This window comes from Heteronotia binoei, chromosome 21 (genome assembly GCF_032191835.1).
Source record: "Heteronotia binoei isolate CCM8104 ecotype False Entrance Well chromosome 21, APGP_CSIRO_Hbin_v1, whole genome shotgun sequence".
NCBI lineage: Eukaryota > Metazoa > Chordata > Lepidosauria > Squamata > Gekkonidae > Heteronotia > Heteronotia binoei.
In genome coordinates, this window is record NC_083243.1 from 82,140,189 (window position 1) to 82,164,451 (window position 24,263).

General features: G+C 45.2%; 1 protein-coding gene across 1 annotated transcript in view; it reads right to left on the bottom strand.

Moving 5' to 3' along the window:
- Positions 1-24,263, bottom strand: part of LOC132589611 (cytosolic phospholipase A2 epsilon-like) — a 106,481-nt gene that overhangs the window by 6,900 nt on the left and 75,318 nt on the right. The window contains exons 14-18 of the mRNA XM_060262360.1: positions 20,632-20,746; positions 9,382-9,519; positions 6,757-6,864; positions 5,524-5,712; positions 3,900-4,069 (exon numbers count right to left, since the gene is read on the bottom strand). Of these exons, the coding sequence (XP_060118343.1) occupies positions 3,900-4,069; positions 5,524-5,712; positions 6,757-6,864; positions 9,382-9,519; positions 20,632-20,746 (720 nt within the window). The remainder of the gene's footprint in view (positions 1-3,899; positions 4,070-5,523; positions 5,713-6,756; positions 6,865-9,381; positions 9,520-20,631; positions 20,747-24,263) is intronic.

Consider the following 24,263-nt stretch of genomic DNA (forward strand, 5'->3'; position numbering starts at 1 on the left):
AAAAATGCCCCCCTTCAATTAAGAACATAAGAACATAAGAGAAGCCATGTTAGATCAGGCCAATGGCCCATCCAGTCCAACATTCTGTGTCACACAGCGGCCAAATATATATATATATATATATACACACACACACACACTGTGGCTAATAGCCACTGATGGACCTCTGCTCCATATTTTTATCTAACCCCTTCTTGAAGGTGGCTATGCTTGTGGACGCCACCACCTCCTGTGGCAGTGAATTCCACATGTTAATCACCCTTTGGGTGAAGAAGTACTTCCTTTTATCCGTTTTAACCTGTCTGCTCAGCAATTTCATCGAATGCCCACGAGTTCTTGTATTGTGAGAAAGGGAGAAAAGTACTTCTTTCTCTACTTTCTCCATCCCATGCATTATCTTGTAAACTTCTATCATGTCACCCCTCAGTCGACGTTTCTCCAAGCTAAAGAGCCCTAAGCGTTTCAACCTTTCTTCATAGGGAAGGTGTTCCAGCCCTTTAATCATTTTAGTTGCCCTTTTCTGAACTTTCTCCAATGCTATAATATCCTTTTTGAGGTGCGGCGACCAGAACTGCACACAGTACTCCAAATGAGACCGCACCATCGATTTATACAGAGGCATTATGATACTGGCTGATTTGTTTTCAATTCCCTTCCTAATAATTCCCAGCGTGGCGTTGGCCTTTTTTATTGCAAACGCACACTGTCTTGACATTTTCAGTGAATTATCTACCATGACCCCAAGATCTCTCTCTTGGTCTGTCTCTGCCAGTTCACACCCCATCAACTTGTATTTGTAGCTGGGATTCTTGGCCCCAATGTGCATTACTTTGCACTTGGCCACATTGAACCGCATCTGCCACGTTGACGCCCACTCACCCAGCCTCAACAGATCCCTTTGGAGTTCCTCACAATCCTCTCTGGTTCTCACCACCCTGAACAATTTAGTGTCATCTGCAAATTTGGCCACTTCACTGCTCACTCCCAACTCTAAATCATTTATGAACAAGTTAAAGAGGATGGGACCCAGTACCGAGCCCTGCGGCACCCCACTGCTTACCGTCCTCCACTGCGAAGACTGCCCATTTATACTCACTCTCTGCTTCCTATTACTCAGCCAGTTTTTGATCCACAAGAGGACCTGTCCTTTTACTCCATGACTCTCAAGCTTTCTAAGGAGCCTTTGATGAGGAACTTTATCAAAAGCTTTCTGGAAGTCAAGGTAAACAACATCTATCGGGTCTCCTTTGTCCACATGTTTGTTCACCCCCTCAAAGAAATGTAACAGGTTAGTGAGGCAAGATCTTCCCTTGCAGAACCCATGCTGAGTCTTCCTCAATAACCCGTGTTCATCAATGTGCCTACTCATTCTGTCCTTGATAATGGTTTCTACCAACTTTCCCGGTATTGAAGTCAGACTGACTGGCCTGTAATTTCCCGGATCTCCTCTGGAACCCTTTTTAAAGATGGGGGTGACATTTGCTACCTTCCAGTCCTCAGGAACGGAGGCAGATTTCAATGAAAGATTACAGATTTTTGTTAGAAGATCCACAAGTTCAACTTTGAGTTCTTTCAGAACTCTCGGATGTATGCCATCCGGACCCGGTGACTTATTAGTTTTTAATTTTTCTATCAGTTGTAGGACCTCCTCTTTTGTCACCTCAATCTGACTCAGGTCTTTCAACACCCCTTCCAATATTAGTGGTTCTGGGGCGGGCAAACACTTCTCATCTTCCACGGTGAAGACGGAGGCAAAAAATGCATTCAGCTTCTCAGCCATTTCCCCATCCTCCTTCAGTAATCCTTTTACCCCATGGTCATCCAAGGGCCCCACTGCTTCCCTGGCTGGTTTCCTACTTCTAATATATTTGAAGAAATTTTTATTGTTGGTCTTTATGTTTTTTGCAATATGCTCCTCATAGTCCCTTTTTGCCTGCCTGATCACAGTCTTGCATTTGATTTGCCACTGCCTGTGTTCCCTTTTATTAATCTCACTTGGACTGGTTTTCCACCGCTTAAAGGAGTCCTTCTTACCTTTTACAGTTTCCATTACTTTGTTTGTTAACCATGCTGGCCTCTTCTTATACCTGTTTGTGCCTTTCTTAACTTGTGGTATGTATTTTATCTGAGCTTCTAGGATTATAGTTTTAAATAGTCTCCAAGCTTCCCCAAGGGTTTTGACCGTATTTACCTTTCCTTTCAGTTTCCTCCTCACATGCCTCCTCATCTCAGAGAATTTACCCCTTTTAAAGTTAAATGTGGTTGTGGCGGTCTTTTTGGGCAACTCCCTATTTATACAAACGGTGAAATCAATAACATTATGGTCACTGTTCCCAAGCGGCGCAATCACTTTTACGTCTCTCACCAAGTCTTGGGCATTACTTAGGACCAGATCCAGGATCGCCCCACCCCTGGTAGGTTCTGAGACCATCTGCTCCATAGCACAGTCATTGAGAGCATCAAGAAACTCAATCTCTTTCTCTCGACCAGAACACATATTGACCCAATCAATCTGCGGGTAGTTAAAATCACCTATTACGACACAGTTTTTACGTTTAGCCGCTATCTTTAATCCCTCCATCATATTATAATCGTCCTCTCTCTTTTGATTTGGTGGGCGATAACAAACTCCCATAGTTAAATTTCCTTTTGGGCCCTCTATTTCAACCCAAAGCATTTCTAGAAGGGAATCTAATTCTCTGACCTCAGTCTTACTGGACCGTATATCCTCTCTGACATACAGAGCCACCCCACCTCCAACCCTTCCCTCCCTATCCTTCCGATATAACTTATATCCAGGAATCACCGTGTCCCACTGATTCTCCTCATTCCACCAAGTTTCTGAAATTCCCACAATGTCTATGTTTTCTCCCAACACTAAACATTCCAATTCACCAATTTTACTTCGGACACTTCTAGCATTTGCATACAAACATTTATAATTTCCCAAGCAAGCTAGGCCCGCCACCTCTCTCCTGCCACCTCGAGACTCTAGCAGACAGTCCATACTGTTTGTCACCATCACAGTGGACAACTCTGATCCGTTACTCGGTAGAAAAATAGAAGCCAACCCTTCATCTCTTTGAGACGAGTCCTCCCGAACCAGAGACAGGGGTTTCTACTGCAGAGATTCTGTGGTTTGACTTTAGTCCTTTGGAGTAGGGTGTGTTTGGTGAAGTTTGTGATCACTATTTTGTTAGTTAGTAAAACTTAGTACAAAGGCTCCTAACTCTCAAAAATGCCTTGTAGATGTTTGGGATGGTCAGCTCTTGGGCTTCAAAATGAAGAACAGAAGTCCTCACAAGTGGCTACTCAGAACATGAGTGGTGTGATGGATTTGTTTTCCTTTTTTTAATACCATAAAATCACAGCTAGGCATGCCATTGGCACTGAGGGGAATAAATATTATGAGGGAAATAATATTATTATAATTAAATATTATCTTCTCCAGCTTCTGGGTGAGATGGCGTGAAAGAGAAGGCGAATGGCTGCAACAGCAAGGGGGGGCAAGGTAAGCCAAAGTCTGCACCAAACAAATCTGAATAAACTGTATGTAAGACCATGGCACAGAGTGGTAAGCTGCAGCACCGCAGTCCAAGCTCTGCTCACAACCTGAGTTCGATCCCAGCAGAAGCTGGGTTCAGGTAGCTCGCTCAAGGTTGATTCAGCCTTCCATCCTTCCAATGAGTACTGCGCTTGCTGCGGGGAAAGTGTAGATGACTAGGGAATGGCAAACCACTCCATAAAAAGTCTGTCATGAAAACGTTGTGATGTGACATCACCCCAGAGTCGGAAACGACTGGTTCTTGCACAGGGTAATGTAACCTTATACTATGCTACATCTATTAAAGAGCTTGTTATCACTCATCCATGCACAGAATCTACTATACAATACTTACCAAGGTCTGGGAGCCCCCGCTGTAATTTAAATGTAGTATAATGTCCACTTTCCTCTCAGGTCTCAAAAGGGGTGGATAGCTAGTGTTGATGTAGAAACCAGTATCTACCAGAGACAGAGGCTGCTCTGCTGTTTCCATCAGTTTGTTAGGGTGAGAATCTAGCACAGAATCTAAAAAACAAATATTGTAGGTCAGCTTCCAATAAGCTTCTATGTGACAAATATAAAGGAGTACTATCTAAATATAAAGGAGTACTAGATGCTGAAGCTGAAGCTGAAATACTTTGGCCACCAAATGAGAAGGGAGCACTCACTGGAGAAGATCCTGATGCTGGGAAAGACAGAAGGCAAAAGAAGAAGGGGATGGCTAAAGATGAGATGGCTGGACAGCGTTACTGATGTAACTAACACGGATTTGAGCAGACTTCGGAGGATGGTGGAAGACAAGAAGGCCTGGCATGACTTTGTCGCAAAGAGTCAGACTCGACTGTGTGACTGAACAACAAACCTCTTCTTCCCAAACTTCTTGTACTCTTGCACTGAGTTTGGGAGAGGGGAGTGACTCACACTATTCCTTTGCTAGAGAGCACAAAATTCTTTCTCCTGTCAGAAAGTCTGCAGTTTGAATAAGGTACCTTATGGACTAAGGAAAGGGTCTAGTCTAATGTACTTTCATGATCTACAAGTCTCAGAGTGCTTGTCAGGCACATAAGACCTTCTCATTGAGCAGGGTAGGGGGCCTGTGCCAAAGTTAGAAAAAGTGTTAGCCTAGTGTTGCTTTTGGCTTACCCGGAAACAACCCAGCAAGTGGTTTGGGGGGTTTTAAAAATGTCATTACCTGATACACTGAGGACTGGTTAGTTTACCTGCCCCAAGTCAGTGATCCTGAGGTACATTCCAGATGCACCTATTTAATGTTTAAAAAGGTAAAGGTAGTGTCCTGTGCAAGCACCAGTTGTTTTTGACTCTGGGGTGACGTTGCTTTCACAACATTTTCACGGCAAACTTTTTACGGGGTGGTTTGCCATTGCCTTCACCAGTCATCTACACTATCCCCCCAGCAAGCTGGGTACTCATTTTACCGACCTCGGAAGGATGGGATTGCAGGGATCGAACTCAGGTCCTGAGCAGAGTTTAGGACTGCAGTACTGCAGCTTTATCACTCTTTAGGTCTATAATGAATTTGTAATTAGTAATGGCCTTTATCTCCCAAATCTACCCACTATATTTGGAGTGAAATAGATGATATTCTTGTTGGCAAAACTGATGAATGCAAATTCAATGTGCAACAAGGGAAGGGTATACACATAAAAAGATGCAGTGAAAGCAGACATAAAGCAGTCCTTTTGTGTGGAGTTTCATGTAGATTGTCCACCTGCTTTTTCCTGTAAAGGGAAATGTGCTTTCTGAAATTTATCTTCCAAAATATCTCTGATGGAATACACTGCCACACTTTTTCATTGAGTTTCCTCCACAAAATTAAGTCTCTGCTCACTTGACAGAGAACAATATGCTCCTTTTACTCTGTAAAATGTTGAAGGATTATGAACTAAGGCAACTGGAGAACTGAGCACATCTTCTATGTCTGACTAAAAATCTTCATACATCAAGATGTGTTACTATGCCTTTCCATGTAGAAAACTGCTTATTTTGCAAGTATTCATTATGCATCTGGAAGCCCCTTAAGAAATTGGGATATTCTGCTATTGTTGGACGTCCTGTTAACACTTCTCGAAGAATTTGAGAAAGCCGGCCCTGAGAACAGACAGTGCGAGTTTCCAGTTCATGAGGCCTTGAAGGTACAATGGAGTCATCTGTGTAAGATAGAAAGAATGGTTACTTATTTTCATGGGGACCAACAAATTAGGGTCATAGCATAACCTTGCAGTTAAGTCAGCAGAAATATACATTGTATACAGAAGTTCCAAGTTTTAGTCCCAACACCTGCAATTAAAAGGCCTCAAATGTCAGGGCTATTTCACAATCAAAGACATAACAGTACAATCATACAAGGCTATACACACAACCCCTCCATGCCTTTACTGAATGAATGGACAGAAAGTCAGTATGACTGTGTTTGCTCTGTCTTACGCATGATCTGCACTTCCACATGATTACCAGTTCATGAGAATGGTGGCTATGCACAGAAGTGTCTGTGCATATGCCCCCTTCCCGTGATCAGCAAAATTCTGTAACCTGTATCTTCAATCACAAGGAAAGAATGTATGCACAAACCTTTTCTCCACACGGTCATACCATCAGGCCTGTAGCCAGAAAATTTTGGGTGGAGGGGGCCCCGAGGTAAGAAATTTGGTGGGCAGAACCACGCGGCCAGAGGGCCCTGTTTGCATGGAGGGCTGGGAGCCGTTCTCGCAAACGCCACTAGTTTCTCTGCCTCCTTCGCCCACCTGCCAGCTGCTGAACCCTCCTTTTCCTCCCCCCCCCCCCGCAGTTATGGTGCCCGCCTGCTCCTTTCCTTTGCACCCCCCCCCAGTGCACCGCTGCCTCCCCACCTCTTTCGCCAGCTTGCCACTACTGCCACCCACCCCTCCTTTTCCTTCTGTTTGCACACACCCCCCCCCAGTGTGCCGCCTGTCCACCGCTGTGGCCTGTCCCTCCTCCACTAGTAGGGGAAGGGTGGTTAATAGAGGGGCCATGCCCCCTTGCTGTGGGGTGATCATGCAAAGGCAAAGAGAAGACCCAGCTCGCTTATGCCCATTGTTTCTCCCCACATGTTCAGTCAATGCATGGAGGGGGTAGCATTACAATGAGCTAATTATTTATGTGACCAGTGTTTTCAAACAAGGGTGTGACAACACTAATCTAAAAACAGAAGAGGTCAAATGGAATCCTGTTACCAATGTCTTCTACTCTGTCTTTTGTCCACTTGTTCCAAAAGTCTTCAGAGTCAATGGACAAATTCCAGAAATACATGAAATCTAATGAAAATATGCTGCTCCACATTCCTGCGAGTAAAAGATATTCAGAAGACAGAAGATAAAAGAAAAGATATTTACATGTATTAAACAAACAGGTGGTGATTTTTTCTTCTAGAAAAGAAGTACTCACTGGCCACTCCTTTTGGGGGCTTGCCTGATTAGGGATGCTTCCAGTGCACCTGTAGCTGCTAGTCTGGACCCAGCCGCTATGTGACTCATGGAAAGCCACACTTATAATTACCATCATCACATTTACTTCTATGCCTAGTATGAGGCCTGCAAGACTAGGATGCTTGCAGTTTGCCCATTCCTCCACCAGCCAACCACAAGCTCCGTTGGGCAAGGGCCTGGCCCACTTTCCTGAAACAGAGCAGGTCCCACACTGGGGAACAGAAGGCCAACCACTGGCTTGTCAGAGAAGCATATATGACTTCTGAGCCACTGAGTGAGTACCAGAGTTTTAATTCACATAAACATTCTGCAGCATAAAATATGGCATCAGCCGGGAAAATGTGTATGTAGCATCAGATCTGTGACAACTTCACTATCCCAAACCCTAAACCAGCCATCTAGTCAAATCCAAAGTGCTGCCTCCAGATCTCTCCAACATTTTATTAAGAGCAAGATAAATTATTCCAAAATACCTAAACTGATGGGAGGTCATGATTAAACAGCCAGATGAAATAGAGGATAGGCCTCCTGTGGCTTTAATAAGCTTGCAAAAAAGGAAATTGCAGCTGGGCGGACACTTGCTGAGCTTCAACTGCCAAAATTTCTTTGTCTTTGCAATTATTAAAGGTACAGCAGCCCTGTCTTTCTTTGCATCTGGCTATCATTTTCTATAAGAAAATTGCAAGGAGACCTAATAATTAAGAAAACTTTGCAAATTGCTGCACCCTGTGCTAACATAGTATATGCATCTTAATTTTTGCCTTCTTAGAGGTTGGGGAAATAAAGTTGAAGTTAGAGAATAAATTCTGTAGAAAATAAAACAAAAAGTATTATTTTAACAGAAACACTCTCAGGAAGTGAAAATATGCTTCCGTAGTCACTGAAAATGCAAAGGCATTCACAGAGCCAAAAGACGATCCAAATTTCCCCCCTTTTTTCCAGGCTTTCTTATCTCTGAAAAGTGGCATACATAATTTAGTTCAGCTGTGCTGGTCACTGAAATAACAAAACATATGCAAACAAATCTTGCATAGTGGCACAAATGAAGGCTGCTTCCATAGGCATTCACAGGGCCAAAAGATGAACCACAGGAAAGTTTTCTCCAGACTTGCCTAGCCTCAGACTTCCTCAGGGCCATAGCCAGGATTTGGAAGGTTGGGGGGCATTTACATTTTTCGGGGGGCACTGATGCCCCCCCAGCACCCCAAACAACCTTCCCTCTAGTTGCTGTCCCTCTCTGACACCCTCCCTTCCCCCCCAAGGAAGGGAGGGTGGCTACGAAAGTGAAAGGCAGGTCTGGCCCTGGCCCTTCTGACTAGGCAGCACAGCTCTGCCCCCACCCCAATCACCGGACCTGCCGCCTACTCGCAAGCAGCCCTGCACCTGCCACCTACTCACAAGTAGCCTTGCACCTGACACCTACTCATGAGTAGCCCTGCGAGCAAGCAGCAGGCGTGGGCCTACTCACGAATAGGCGGCAGGCACAGGGCTACTCGTGGGAAGGGGGAGGTGGGGGGAGAGGCTGGTAGCAGAGCCCAGGAGAATGCGATCGGGCCTGGGAGGGAGGGAAAGAGGCGAGGAGAAGCCGTGGGGATCGGGGCTGGGAGGGCGGGGAAGGAGGCCAGGAGAAGCTGCGGTGATCGGGGCTGGGAGGGAGGGGAAGAGGCCAGAAGTCGGGGGGCTTTTCCCCCACATGCCCCCTCGTAGCTACGGGCCAAGACTTCCCTCTGCAGCTGCTGTTTTCCACACATACACTTAGAGGACTTTTCCTGACTTTTTGCTAGATTATTTTAACTGAGTAACAGGACAACTATCTGTTCCCATTATCCTCTAGATTCCCACTGTTCATTTGCTATAACTACCTATCTAGCCCTTTCCATTGTGGAAATATAAGGGAATGGTGCATCCATTACATCTTTACAATAAAAATGGCTAAAGACTTATTTCCAAAAGATGAAAGCTAGAAAGTCAGAGAATCTAGTAGATTATGTCAATAAATCATTATAATGTTATTGTGCTATAGTAATCTATCAAGTTTTAAAAGACAAATTTTCTACAGTAGAGGGAGTGGCTTTGGGAACTGAGGCAAGAGAAAGGCCAGTAATTTCGCAATACTTTCAAAAGTTTGCAGCTTCCCCCCCACCCCCCATTCAGAATCCAAAAGCTCTTTGACTGTGATCTTCCCAAAACTGTTGTATCATACAGAATAGATTGCAGCAAAACAGGGCAGGGGGGCATGAAATGGACATTTGGAAACAAAAGAACTGCTCCAGTTTGGATGACAAATAGGAACAAAATCTCCATGTGTAAACTCTGCCAAATGCTTTCAGACTAGCCCTACTTTGTTTAAACAACTGATACCATAAATTTCACCTAGCATGAAGCAGATTCGAATTTCTGGAAGTTTCTTCATCAGTCGCCCCATGAAGAATGAGCTACCAAAATGTTCTGACTGAATACATGCTCCATATTTTAAGTTTCCCACTTCATAAGGACTGAATTCCAGCCATTCTATAAGTAAAACAAAACTGAGTTTTAACATAACAAAACTGAAAAGGGTACCCAGAATGCAGGTGTTTCTTTTTGCCTCAGAAGGAAAAAAACAGCTGCTACTGGAGCAAATGAGGAACTCGCTTTTAAAAAGTAATGGAAGCAGTTACAGAACATGGGTTGAAATAACACAGCACTCTTTCCCCTGCTGTTCAAAGGAGTCCCTTCCTCAGAATTCCACACATGCAAAGGAGGACTCCCATTCACAAATTCTTTCATTAGAAGGTTGTAAACACAGCCCCCAACAGGGTCCCCAACATAGTAACGCCATGTAGGGCTGCCAGGTTGGAAAATACCTAAGGATTTTGGCAGTGAAGTCTGAGGGTGGGGCTTGGGGAGGGGAGGGGCCTCAGTGGGGTATAATGCCATAGAATCCACATTCCAAAGCACCCATTTTCTTCATGAGAACTGATTTCTATCACCTGGAGATCAGCTGTAATCCCTGAAGATCTCCAGCCACTACCTGAAGGTTAGCAACTCTAGCACCATGGTACCCATAAATACCTTTCCCAGAGCCCACCAAGTATTTTTCAGAAAGCGGGAAGTACCAAGTGTTTTTTTTGCCCAATAGGGCTTCTGATTGGCCACTGCAGATTTCTTTGGCTGTGCATCTTTTTAAGAACATTGTTCTAACAACCGCTACTTCCACAGCACTGCAAGAGGTAGGGTTCCCAATCCCCAGTTGGAGGCAAGGGATCCCCCAGTTTGGAGGCCCTTCCCCCACTGCAGGGTCATCAGAAAGTGGGGGGAGGGAAATGTCTGCTGGGCACACCATTATACTCTATGGAGACTGATTCCCATAGGTTATAATGGAGAATTGATCCATGGGTATATGGGGCTTCGGAGGGGCTATTCTTTGAGGCAGAGACATCACATTTTCAGCATAGCATTCAGTGCCTCTTCTCAAAATACCCACCAAGTTTCAAAAAGATTGGACCAGGGGGTCCAATTCTATGAACCCCGAAGAAGGTGCCCCTATCCTTTATGTAATGTACTGAGTTACTACACTTGTAGAAGGCAACATTCTTAATTGGTGAGTACATCACAAAGAGAACATGGCGGGGCCAGGTCCCTGATTATATACATCTCCCGGAACAACCCTCTTACCTGGCCAGGTCCAATCCTGGCCAGTTAAACTTCCCACCACAGATCTTCATAGGCAGAGTGTATTTACATCCTTACATCCAGTGACCTGCGATCTCCCGCTGGTCACCTCTGCGCGCACGCACACGCACTGTGTTGTGAATTCAGGGACCGAATTGCAAGACACAACACTCCTCTCCCCCCCTAGTTCAAGAAACATAGTCTTTCAAGTAAGCTGGTGCTCTTCGTTCCCTACTCGACCTTCTAGGTTTTATCTGGGGAACTGGAGCGGCTGCTGTGGCTGCGGGGGCCGCTGGTTCCTCATTGTGGCGTGAAACCAGAAGAGTGCTGTACAGTGCCTGTAGCTGCTCTGGGGCCTCTCCTTGCATCCCCACAGGGGAGGGGTCGCTCCAGCCGCTGCTGGGCTCCTCCGCCCACGGAGCCGGCATGGCAGGCACTGGCTGCGTGGCTTCTGGTGGCGTTACCACTATTACCCCACTACCTGCTCCCCTGGTCTCTGCCTGTTCTTCCGGCAAGGTGCGGTGGCGCAGCTGATCAATGTTCCTCCTAAGGATCTGGCCCCCCTCTGACGAGACCTCGTAAGAGTAGGACCTGGTGACCTGCAGCACCTGGGCTGGTAACCACTCCCGCCGCTTGCAAAGTTCTTCACATAGACCGGATCCCCTGGAAAGAACCCCCTAGCAGTTTCTCTTGTCTCGGGGGAGCTGCAGAGGTCTGGGGCCCGGTCTGGATGCAACCTATCTAGCCTAGTGGTCAACTTCCTCCCCATGAGCAGCTCTGCAGGGCTTAACTCAGTGACTGGGTTGAGGGTGATTTGGTTCCCAGATAGGAAGGCTGCCAGGCGGTGGTCCCAATCCCCCTGTACTATGCAACCCAGGGCCTCCTTGGTGGTGCACACAATGCGCTCTGCTTGGCCGTTGGTGGCTGGATGGGAGGGAGTGAACCGTATGTGCTGGATGAGGTCCCAGGAGGTAAAAGCAGTCTTGTTTTCTGTGATTAAGGTCTCGGGGATCCCGTGGGTGCAAAAGAGCCTCCGTAGGGCTCTGACCGCAGCCACGGTGGAGGTTGAAGCTATGGGAATCACCTCCAATCACCTCCAACAACTTCGTGTAGGCGTCCACCAGGATAAAGAATATTTGGCCATGATATGGCCCTGCGAAGTCTAGGTGTATCTGGGACCACGATATATGATTGGACTCCCAGCAGTGGACGGGCCAGAACTCTTGGCAGGGTAGGCACCTTCTAACCCACCCCTCTATCTCTTCATCCATCCCCGGCCATCATACATAACTACATGCCAGGGCCTTCATACACTATCCCCGGGTGCGTCTCATACAAGGCTTTGAGCACTTGTTTCCAAAGTGGAGGGGGGGGGGAATCACCACCTTGCTACCCCAGAGAATGCACCCCTTGTGTATGGACAGTTCTTCCCGGCGGGATGCAAATGCCCTGAAATCAGCATCCAGTTTGCCCATGGGCCACCCCCTACCCACCCAGTCAAAAACGCATGCGAGGATGCGGTCTCTGCCCATGGCCCAAGCTACCTCAGCGGCATGGAGAGGCCTCTCTGGTAGTCTCCAGTAGCATCACATGGTGGGCAGGGGTCGGGGTCCATTGAAGGCAGCGGAAGGCGGCTGAGGGCATCTGCGTGTCCCATTGCTTTACCGGGGCAGTGTACTAGCTTATACGTGTACAAGTTGAGGAACTGGTTCCACCTCAGGATGCGCTGTGAAAGGATTTGCGGTGTCTGGCGGTCTGGAGCAAGGAGGCCCAGCAGCAGCTTGTGGTCTGTGGCAATCGTGAAACGCCTGCCATAGAGGTAGTCATTGAATTTGTACATACCAGCCACGATTGCCAATGCCTCCTTGTCTATTTGGGCATAGTTTCACTCCGCGGGGGTCAGGGTCTGAGAGTAATAGGCCATGGGGACTTCCCTCCCGTCCGGAAGTTGGTGCCCCAGGATGGCGCCCACCCCATACGGGGAAGCGTCGCAGGCTAGAATCACTGGAAAGGACTCATCAAAATGGTAGAGCTCTGCATTGGAAACCAGGATGTCCTTGACCGCCTGAAAAGTGAGCTGATGTGCCTTTTCCTCCTTGGGGTTGCCCGACGCCGTCTCCTCCTGGTGGACAGCTTCCGCTCGAGGGCTGGAGTGAGCCTTGGCAGCTCTCTCGAACGCAGTGGCTTCATTGAAGGCAAGTTGGAGGGTCAGCTCTTCCTTTGCAAAAAGCTTTTGCTGTAGCCTTTTGTCCCGGAGGCCCTAGACAAATCGATCCCTCAGGCTTCCTCCAGCTTGTCGAAGCTGCAGTTTTCTGCGATTTAGCGGAGAGCGGACAGGTAGACAGTGGCCGTATCACCCACCCCTTGATCTCTCTTGTGGAACAGGAATCGGCGGGTGATGATGGATGGCGGGGGTGAGAAATGCCCGGTCAGGAGTTTGACTACCTCCTCGTACGTTTTTGCAGTGACCTTTGCGGGGGCCTTTGGCAATCTCGAATGTGGCATCCCCACAGACACTCAGGAGCACATCTCACTTCCGGCTGTCGTCCGTAATCACGTTTGCCCATAGGTAGCAGTCGACATGCTCTACATAGGTCTCCCACCTTTTGGGTTTGGCGGGGTCGAACTCTGCGATGTGGCCCATCATTCCACTCGGGGTTGCCATGGTGGCGGTGGGTGCTTCTGCCTCTCTAGACTGCATGCCTTCTTCGTCTTCAGCCAGGTCAGCGATTTCCCGATGGAGGAACTACCTGGCTAGAATCCCACCTTCGTCGCCAGTGTAATGTACTGAGTTACTAGACTTGCAGAAGGCAACATTCTTTATTGGTGAGTACATCACAAAGAGAACATGGCGGGGACGGGTCCCCGATTATATACATCTCCCGGAACAAGCCTCTTACCTGGCCAGGTCCAATCCTGGCCAGTTAAATTTCCCACCACAGATCTTCATAGGCAGAGTGTATTTACGTCCTTACATCCAGTGACCTGTGGTCTCCCACTGGTCACCTCTGTGCGCACGCACATGCACTGTGTTGTGAATTCAGGCACCAAATTGCAAGATGCAACACATTATTTCCAAATGGAGGGAAGGCATTTAAACATGATGGCCAGAACTCCCTTTGGAATTCTGTTGTGCTTGCTCCTGGCTCCACCCCCAAAGTCTCCTGGTTCCACCCCAAAGTCCCCACCTATTTCTTGAATCAGAACTGGCAACCCTACTGGGGAGAGTTTCATAATTCTTTGCACCATTACTCAGAAGGCAGGTAGATTGGTAAAGAAGTAGGAAGCCTTTAAATTATGCTAGTCCCAAACAGCAGAGAGCTTTAAAAGTCAAAAACAGCAACCTAAAATTTGACTCAGAAGCATATTGCCCTGGCTAAGTTTTTTATGCTAGGTAAAAAAATTAGTTTAACACTTAAGGACTTTTGTGTTCTCATTATGTTTTAAATTATATTTTACTTTGTAGGCCTCCTTGAACAGGTTCTCTGGAGAAGCAGCACAGAAATTTTCTAAATAAATAAATACCTGCAAGAAGTGTAAGAGAGGAATATGTGCCAGTGTAGGGATTAAGGGTTTTTCATTAGATCTTCTTATAGTGACCAGCAGCTGGTGTGACCGTGAAGTTGCTACTGTGTTAACAGCAGAGTTTACTGGGTTGATTTGAAACCATGTAAGCCACGAAACAAAATGTTATAGACGAAAAACTGGTTTTTTGTTGGCAAATCCCAGCATCCTGATTCATTGGGACTGGGTGGAACTGCACTTCATCAACCTTTGGCCTGTCAAACTATCAATCAAGAGTACTTGTGTGCTATTGGTTGAGTCTACTCCACTCTTCCACCCAAGTGGCTGTTGCTACCCAGCAAAGCTGATTGTCAGTAAGATGCAACCAACCTTAGATCTGGCAGTTACTGGCTCTCCCCCATTGGCTGAGCCACCTGTCACACTGATTCACAGAGGAGAGAAAGAAAACCTTCCTTCAATTGGCTGAGGGAGGAAGGAGGAGGGAGACAGCAGAGAAAGTCAGAAACAGACTGTTGATCTGAAAGGTATCACTAAAGGCATCTGAGGCAGAATTCACTGAGCCCAGTGCTGACTAGGGCTGCCAGACTGTTGATCTGAAAGGTATCACTAAAGGCCTCTGAGGCAGAATTCATTGGGCTCAGTGCTGACTACGGCTGCCAGTTCCAGGAAATCCCTGGAGATTCTGTGGTGGAATTTGAGAAGGCATAGGAGTCAGGGCTTCAGAGTGGGGCCTGCCATAGATAAGTTCTTGCTGTAGAAACTGACTGAGTGATTTTGGACCAGTCACAGACTTTCAGCCTAACCTGCCTCACAGGGATGTTGTTCAGATCACGTGGGGGGACAGGAGAATTATGTAAGCTGCTTTGGTCCCCCCCACTGTGGAGAAAGGCTGTCTTTCTAAATAGAAGCTTTTGGGGGGGGGGGGGTTGGTGGAAACCTGAAAGAGGGGCAACTAAAGGGAAGGAGACAGGGTTGCCAACTCCAGGTTAGGAAATTCCTAGATATTTAAGGGATGGAGTTGAGGAGGGGTGGAACCTCAGACCAGTGTAATGCCATAGACCAAACCAACAATTTCCTCCCGGGGAATTATTGTTGCCAATCTCCCAGTGATGGCTGGAAATCACTCAGAATTACAACTAATCTTCTGATGACAAAGAAAATGGTTGCTTCGCAGAGTGGACAGATAAGCAGGGTGCTTAAGACCAACAATGTTATCAGAGAGAGAGTGTTGTTCTGAAAGGTATCACTAAAGGTCTCTGAGGCAGAACTCACTGGGGCCAGTCCTGACTATAGCTGTCAGTTCCAGGTTGGTGGCAAATTCCTGGAGATTCTGTGGTAGAGTTTGAGGAGGGCATAGACAGGTACAATGCCATTTCCTCCTAGGGAGCAACTGTTACCAATCTCCAGGTGAAGACTGGAGGTCACTCAGAATTAGCTCTCCTGGAGGTAGGGGGGAAGCTAATGCCTTCAATTGGGTGAGTGGGAAGACAGCAAGGAGGGCACTCACCTGGAGCCTCCTTCTAGAGCCCATTGTATTTTTCTTCACAACAGGCCTTGCTCCTAGTAGTTTATAAAACTGAACCCTTTACTATAGTTGTTACTTATTACCAGGGCTTTTTTTGAGCAGGAACACACTTCCAGCTGACTTGGTGTCAGGGGGTGTGGCCTAATATACAACTGAGTTCCTGCTGGGCTTTTTCTACAAAAAAAACCCCTACTCCTGCATATTACCATTAACTCATATATATATATGAGTTATCTGTGTGTTTGTGTGTGTATAGTACAAAATAAACCATTGCTATTTTAAAAACTATTTTGCCTTATCTCTTATCATGCTTTAGTCACTGGCTTGGTATTTTAAAGTTTGAAACTGATTCTATCTGTATATCTAAATCTGCAGATCTGGGCCAAACTGAAAGAAAGATTTTTTTCTCTAAATTTGAAGAAGCCCCCAGGTTTACAGATAAATCTTAAAACTTAAAAAAAAAACCTGAGAAGTTTAAATGCTCCCAAAACAAAAATGTTGTATGTGCAGGCACAGAGTACTTACTGTTGGTGGAGCCTCTGGTTGCCCTGCAGCCAGAGTGGCAGCTCTCAGGGGGCCTGATGCAGCTGCCACAGCTCCCAACAATCAGGACATCACCATGGCTCCCAAGGGCCCTGTGCTATCACCATGACTCCTAGGGCCCTTGCAGCTGGCACACTGGCTCCTAGGAGCCACACCACAGCTGCTTCAGTTCCCAGGTCACCTGTGCATGGCATGGCAGCTCACAAGGGCCCTGCTGCAGCTGTGGCCACTGTGACTCCCAAGGTGGGAGTAAGAAGAAGGGAGGTATTATCTGAAGGAGGGGGGAGAGAAAGAATGAGGGGATTATCTGAGGGAGGGAGGGAGAAAGAGAGCACAGAGAAAGTGAGAGGCAAATTGAGAAATTGTGAAGGAAAGAGGGGGACATTGAAAAGGCTGAGGGGTAGAGAGAGAGTAGATTGACATACAGGGGTGATGAGGAAAGGGGGAGTGCGAGAGGATTGCAAGAGATGGTGGTGAGGAAAAAGAGAGGGAGGAAGAATTATATGGAAGTGGGGAGGGGAAAAGTGAGATGAGGCAAGGAAGCAAAGTTGGGAGAATGACTCCTTGTCTCAAGTTTTTAATGGGTCCCCACCTGTCCCTAAGTAAATTCCCATTGATAAGGTGATCCTGGGGTGATGTCCCAGGGAAGACAATCTTTAAAGGGACTTGTTAAGGAATGTCACACTACTTTGCTTATTAAAATAGTTTTGCACTGAGTTTCTGTGATGCAAAATAATTTTCTGTTGGTGTGTGGGAGTGGGAGGTATGGTGCGTGGGAACAGAAGAATCAGTGAAGGTCAAAACAGATGGAAGCATGATAGGCACTTCCTATGTATAATTTCCTTCCCTTCCAAGGACAAATAAATACGTTGGCTCCTATTTCCTCTGCCATGACCCTGGTTCTGTTAAATGCCAGGTCTGTGAAAAATAAGATATCTTTGCTCTATGATATAATTAGAGATGAGCATATTGATCTGACATATCCAACAGAAACCTGGCTGGATTAAACTTACTCTTTGATATTGAAACTAGGGGCGTGCACTCAGATATACATGAGCTGAAAATAAACTAGAAATTAACTGTTTCAGGTTGGCTTGGACTATGTGAAATGACATAAACATCCCCAAATTCTGTGAGTAACAACAACAACAACAAATATCTTCTTGAATGCTGGGAGCGATTCAGGAACCAGGAGCCAAGGGGTAGAAAGAGAGAGAAAGCTGGTCCACCACACAGCTGTATGGTGGCATTTCCCGCCCTTTAAATTTTAAATATTTTCTACAGAAGGATCTGGTCTACCCTTATGTAATAATGGCCTGTTAAAAAATAAAGGAACTGGAGACATCAAGTAGTGGCATTCAGCTTAGATTTGCCATCTGTAGGAAATAACTGCATCCTTATTTCCTATGGATGGCAGAAAGGCCAGGTTTACCCAGCAGAAATAATAGCCACATTGCATCCTGTAGTTTCATGAGGTCCTACAGGTAGACCAGGCCTCTCTACCATCCATAGGAAATAATAAAAAGGAAGGAAAATCCCACCAAACATCTGTTTGGCAACAGGAACTTTCTTTCTCTGTGTTTCCCTGTTTCTGCTTCCTCTAGCATAGAGGAGTCAAACTCAAGGTCCGCAGTCCAGAACTGGCCCACCAAGGGCTTTAATCAGGCCCAAAGTTATCTTCTCCCTACTCCCTCCCCTGCATGTCCTCACCTTTTAAAATTGAGCTGCAGGAAGCAGAGGACAAGGCTGCCTTCATCATTGCTGACTTCTCCTCTGGGCTCCATTGAAACAGAAAAAGTTGCAAAGAAAATGTGGAATGGATTTTCCATTCCCAGAGTAGTCCATCTGTGCCCAGAGACCTTAATGGAAAATCCATTCTGCATTTTCTTTGCAACTTTTTGTATGTAATGGAATAGTCTGCTCTCCTCTAATATCTGTATGATGTAGTTTGGTCCTATTTGGTAGAGCATTTGTTTCAGTTTCCAGTTTTGTATGTTAACTCCAAAAAACCAACAGCTCCAGTTGTTCCTTTGCAAATGGCTGGTATTTAGAGCCAGCTTGTTTGTACTGAATGGACCTAAGAGTTAGTGCTCTAATCTGGGAGCCCACAGCCTAAACCAAAGGGGAACATTACACCTGGAGAACCACAGGCACTCTGAGTAGGTGGGATGAGGGGAAAGAAGATTGCGGTGCCCAGCAATTTCATGCTTTCCTAGGCTCAGAGCATTTTATATTTTTAGTTTATATATTTAGTTTCTGCTGTGATCTTTGTGCTTTTTCTTGATGTTTTATTTTTAAAAAATTCATTGCCAAATCCCACTATTCCTCCACCTCTCAGTTTTAGGCAGGCATCTTTTAAGGGTGGGGAGGGAAGGTTTGGGAACAACCACAGTTAAAATATGAGTTCTACCAACTCAAGGAACTCCAATTTTGCATAGGAAGATTAGTTTTTGCATAGAAATACCCTCCTGATATGGGGCTGCAATGCAAAACAAATGCTGAAGAGGAAAACCAAAATTATTATTTCAAACCAACCTTTAAAAAACCTATAAAAAACCTGAAGAGCTACAACCACTCTAAGTAGTCCGGGGGAGGGGGGCGGAGCTTGCAATGCCCAGCCATTTCATATCTTCCTAGGTCCAGTGTTTATATTTTTAGTTTATGTTTTTAGTTTCTGCTGTGGTGCTTGTGTTTTTTTCTTGATACTTTGTTTTTAAAATTGTATTGCCAAATCCTACTATTCCCCAATAGTTCCATTTTAGGTAGCCATCTTTTGAGGGGGAGGAAGGTTTGGGTGGTGTCAGTTATCAAAGACTATTAAATAACCAAAATATGGAAAGAGTGTTATTGTTTTAATCATGTTTGTATTTTAAGTTAAAAATAATAACTTTTTATTGTATTTGTCTGTGTCCTTTATAAAGTTTGTATCTACACTACTGGCATTACATTTTATGAAACACTTGGCCCAACCCAACAAAGTCCCATTTAATGTCAGATCCATCCCTCATAACAAATGAGTTTGTTATGCCATAGAAATCATTTTAATTGAAATTCTGGTGGTAGTAACAAAAATACAGTCCTCTGTTACCATTGCATCACATGAACTGTGTCCATAAAATCATAGAATCAGAGAATAATAGAGTTGGAAGAGACCTCCAGGGTCATCTAGTCCAACCCTCTGCGCAATGCAGGAAATTCACAAATACCTCCCCCTAAATTCACAGGATCTGCATTGCTAAGAAAAGAGAGCCCACCACCTCCAAAGGAAGCCTGTTTCACTGAGGAACCGCTCTAGCTGTCAGGAAGTTCTTCCTAATGTAGAGCCAGAAACTCTTCTGATGTAATTTCAACCAAATGATTCTGGTCCTACCTTCTGGTGCCACAGAAAACAATTCCACACCATCCTCAATATTACAGCCCTTCAGGTACTTGAAGATAGTGATCATATCACCATTCAGCCACCTCCTCTCCAGGCTAAACATATCCAGCTCCTTCAACCTTTCCTCATAGGACTTGGTCTCCAGAACCCTCACCATCTTTGTTGCCCTCCTCTAAACCCATTCCAGCTTGTCTATATCCTTCTTAAAATGTGATGCCCAAAACTGAACACAATACTCTAGTTGAAGTCTTACCAGAGCAGAAGCATCTGTGATTGTGCTTTCAATATTTTGTTTTTAAGAAAGTCTCATCCCTCTTGAACCCCCTTCTCCTTAAATATTTCTGACCATGGGATTTTACCCAGCATAGTTCTAAGTTTGTCGAAGTTTGCCTTTCTGAAGTTCAACCTATACATCTGACTACGTACAGGTTTTCCCCTCCCTAAGACTGTAAATTCCAAAATCACATGGTCACTACTGCCCAGGGTGCCCACTATTTCCACCTCATCAACCAATTCTTCCTTGTTGATGAGAATCAAGTCCAAGATAGGCAGACCCCCTTGTTTCCTTCTCCACTTTCAACAATACTGAAAGTTCAAGGTACTTTGTGATCAGTTTATACCTAGATCTGACCTCCTCGAAGAATAAAATACCAATCAGAATTGTTATACATTTGCTAGGTTGTTTGCTAATGGAGTCTCTCTGTTCCAGTTGAACTCAAAAGCCAACTTGATCACAGTCACATTTCCAGAGATGTTAGAAACATCTACTGATCACAAAGCACCACAAACAATTGTCCTGGATGAAATTCAATTCATGTAAATTACTTTAATGATGTTGTGATCTGTCATGGGCTATCTGGCAGAAAGACAGTATATAAATAAAAATAATTAAATGTATGAATAATTCAAAATATGCTAAGTTCACTTTAAAACACCACAAGTAGAAACACAAAACTGGTCCACATATAACTGATACAGCTATGGATAAGTACATTACCTTTAAAGTCTTGAGCACTATAGTTGTCTTTTAGGCTGATAGCCAGATAAATGGGCAAGGGGTTCTGACCCTCATTCACGGCCACTTGCTGATGTGAAAGTTTATGATCACTTTTCTGCCATAAGAGAAGAAAGAATACAAATTTCAGTCCTACAGCTACTAGGCAAACACAGAATACATGAGTCTCTAAGTCCAGATGGTATCTGAAATTGTAAATTTGGCTCACTTCCTATTTACTGATGGTGATCAGGCAACCAGTTAATAGGGATTAGCACAGCCCACATTTTTGTGGTTCATTTTGCTTCATGTTTGACCATGAACCAATATGAGCCAGAAAGTTGGTTCATGAACCAAAATGGTTCATAGCAGTTCATGACCCCTGTTTTCTGCTGCCTACAAAAAGTGGCAGGGAGCAAAAAACAGCTGAGCAATGGGGAGCAGAAAGCAGGGGTTTAAATTGTTTGAGCTTTTAAAACCCTGCTTTCTACTTCCCATTGCTCAGCTGTTTTTTGTGAAGAGCAAAAAGCAGGAGTTTAAATGGCTCATAGTTTTCTGCTCCTTATGAACCAACATGAAGGATGATTACAGATGGGCAGTTTAAACTGCCCTGGGGACGGGATGCAGGCATACCAAAAAAGAACATCGACACATGCACATCTGCCTCCCATCCCCATCCTGCCTGCAGCCTTCCCAGGGCCAGATTCTGAGGTGGCTTTGCCCAGCTATCTAGAAGGCAGGGAAGCGCCTGCGGAATGGCAAGGAGGCACAGAAGCACTCCAGAAGCTCCTCCAGGGCACCCACAGCCCATCCCTTGTTAGGGGGCGGGCCACATGCCATTTGGAGGCTTCCAATTCACTCCTTTTCTGGCTGGCTCTCTTTGGGGCAGCTTGATGCCACCCTGAGCCAACCGTCCATAATCACCAGAACTGCCACAAACTGTCTTAAAATTCATGGAGGTTTGTGGCAGCTCTTCGGTTCTTGAACTTTGGTTCACAAACGAGCCAAAATTCATCACAAACTTATATTTGTGAGCAGGGCTTTTTTTGTAGCAGGAACTCCTTTGCATATTAGGCTACACATCCCTAATGAAGAATTGCAGATTTATACCCCGCCTTTCTCTCTGAATCAGAGATTCAGAGCGGCTTACAATCTCGTATATCTTCTCCCCCCACAACAGACACCCTGTGAGGTGGGTGGGGCTGAGAGAGCTCTCACAGCAGCTGCCCTTTCAAGGATAACCTCTGCGATAGCTATGGCTAACCCAAGGCCATTCCAGCAGGTGCAAGTGGAGGAGTGGGGAATCAAACCCAATTCTCCCAGATAAGAGTCCACACACTTAACCACTACACCGTACTGGCTCTCTAATGTAGCCAATCCTCCAAGAGCTTACAGGGCTCTTAATACAGGGCCTACTGTAAGCTCCAGGAGGAATGGGTACATCAGGGGTGTGTGGCCTAATATGCAAAGGAGTTCCAACTACAAAAAAAAAGCCCTGTTTGTGAGCCAGTTCATGCACATCCTCACCAATCTGCAACCTGTTCATGTATATTTGCAGCCATCCAAAGCAGACTCTCAACTGATGAGAGATGGGATTTGTTTCTGATTTTCTTCTGGGGAGATTTTGCTGTGTAGCCAGTAAAGAGGTTTTTTGGGAGGGAGGAATCAGTATCCAGTTTGCTTCTGATCTCCCAACCGGGAAACTTTGATGCCTTCTGAGATGCAGTAAATTTAGCATGGAGTGTGTGTCAGAAGCCCAGCTCTGAGGAACAAGCTCTTTCTTCTGTCCCTATCAATGGGGAGCTCAGAAGCAGTAGTTCTGTCCCTGGCCAAGTTAAGTGGGGAAGAAGGAGCACTTTCTCCTCTTTCTTTTGGAATACAGAGATTTAAAGTATTGCTTGAGTTCCCATTTTGCATGCAGGTAGGAAGAAACTAGCTTTTTCTCCTCCCCTTTTTGCAAGGCAGAGATTAAAAACATTGCTTCTGTCCCCCTGTGCTGAAGAAGGTAAGTTTGACTGCCAAACAGGTTCACTGTGGTATAGTGTTTAGAGTATACGTCTGGGATCTGAGAGATATTCAGGTTTAAATCCTCACTCTTCCATGAAAGCTTTTTGGATGACCTTGGACTAGTCATGTACTCTAAGCCACCTCACAGGGTTAATGTGAGGATAAAATGGAGCAGAGGAGAATGATGGAAATCATTTTGGGTCCCTACTGATGAGAAAAGTGAGATATAAATGAACTAAATAAAACCATACTACTAACCAACATATGTAACTCCATCCTGGAATACAGGAAATTGACAGATGTCACAACAATTTTTAAAAGAGATCCAGAGGGGTTAAGGGAGTTACAGGCCAGTTAGCCTAACATCTGTTCCAGGTAAATGGGAAGAAACAGATACTTAGAAATGAAATTATTAGCACAAAGGGGGGGGATCTGCTGAAACAAAATCGGTATAACTCTTGTACAGAGAAGTCCAACTGCACCTACTTTTTGGCATTCTTTGCATAAGAATGCAAGAATATAGTGATTCACAAATAGACATGGCGCAGAGTGGTAATGCTGCAGTATTGTAGTCCTAAACTCTGCTCACAACCTGAATTCAATTCCAGCTGAAGCTGGGTTCAGGTAGCCGGCTCAAGGTTGACTCAGCCCTCCATCCTTCCAACGTCGGTAAAATGAGTACCCAGCTTGCTAGGGGGAAAGTGTAGATGACTGGGGAAGGCAATGGCAAACCACTTCATAAAAAGTCTGCCATGAAAACGTTGTGAAAGCAACATCACCCCAGAGTTGGAAACAACTGGTGCTTGCACAGGGGACTAACTTTACCTTTAGAAATTCTATACTTGGAGTTCCAAAGACTTTTGACAAGGTACTTCTCCAAAAACTCCTTGGCAAATTTAGCAAGCATAAGATAAGGGAACAGGTTGCCTTATAAATTAAAAATCAGTTAATTGACAGGAAGCAGAGAGTAGAAATAAATGGACAGTTCTCACAATGGAGGAAAGTAAGCACTGGGGTCCCACAAGGATCAATATTGGAACCAATATTATTTAAATGAATTATTTTGTCTGGGGTGAGCAGTGTAGTGCTCAAATAGCAGATAATACTAAATTTTTTAGAATGGTGAAAACCAAGGCAGAGCTATAGGACAATCTATCCAAACTGGGTGAGTAGAAAACAACAATACTGTATTGTTGTTATTAGGTAACCCTAGTCGCATTTGGGAGAGGGGCAGGATAAAAACCTACCAAGATAACATAATGTGGTAAACGAATTTCAGTGTCAATAAATATAAGGTAATTCACCTTGGAACAAAAAATCCTAACCTTAAATTAATGCTGTCAAGGTCTGAACTGGCCAAGATCAAGACTGAAAAAGTTGTAAGGGATATACACTTTGAGAAAGTGACTACCTTGCTAGATCAGGGGACTGCTGTAGACGTCGTTTATCTTGATTTCAGTAAGGCTTTTGATAAGGTTCCCCATACTGTCCTTGTTGACAAGTTGGTAAAGTGTGGTTTGGATTCTATTACCATGTAACTGGTTGACAGATCGCATCCAAAGAGTGCGATCCAAAGAGTGAATGGTTCCCCATCCTCTTGGAGAGGAGTGACAAGTGGGGTGCCTCAA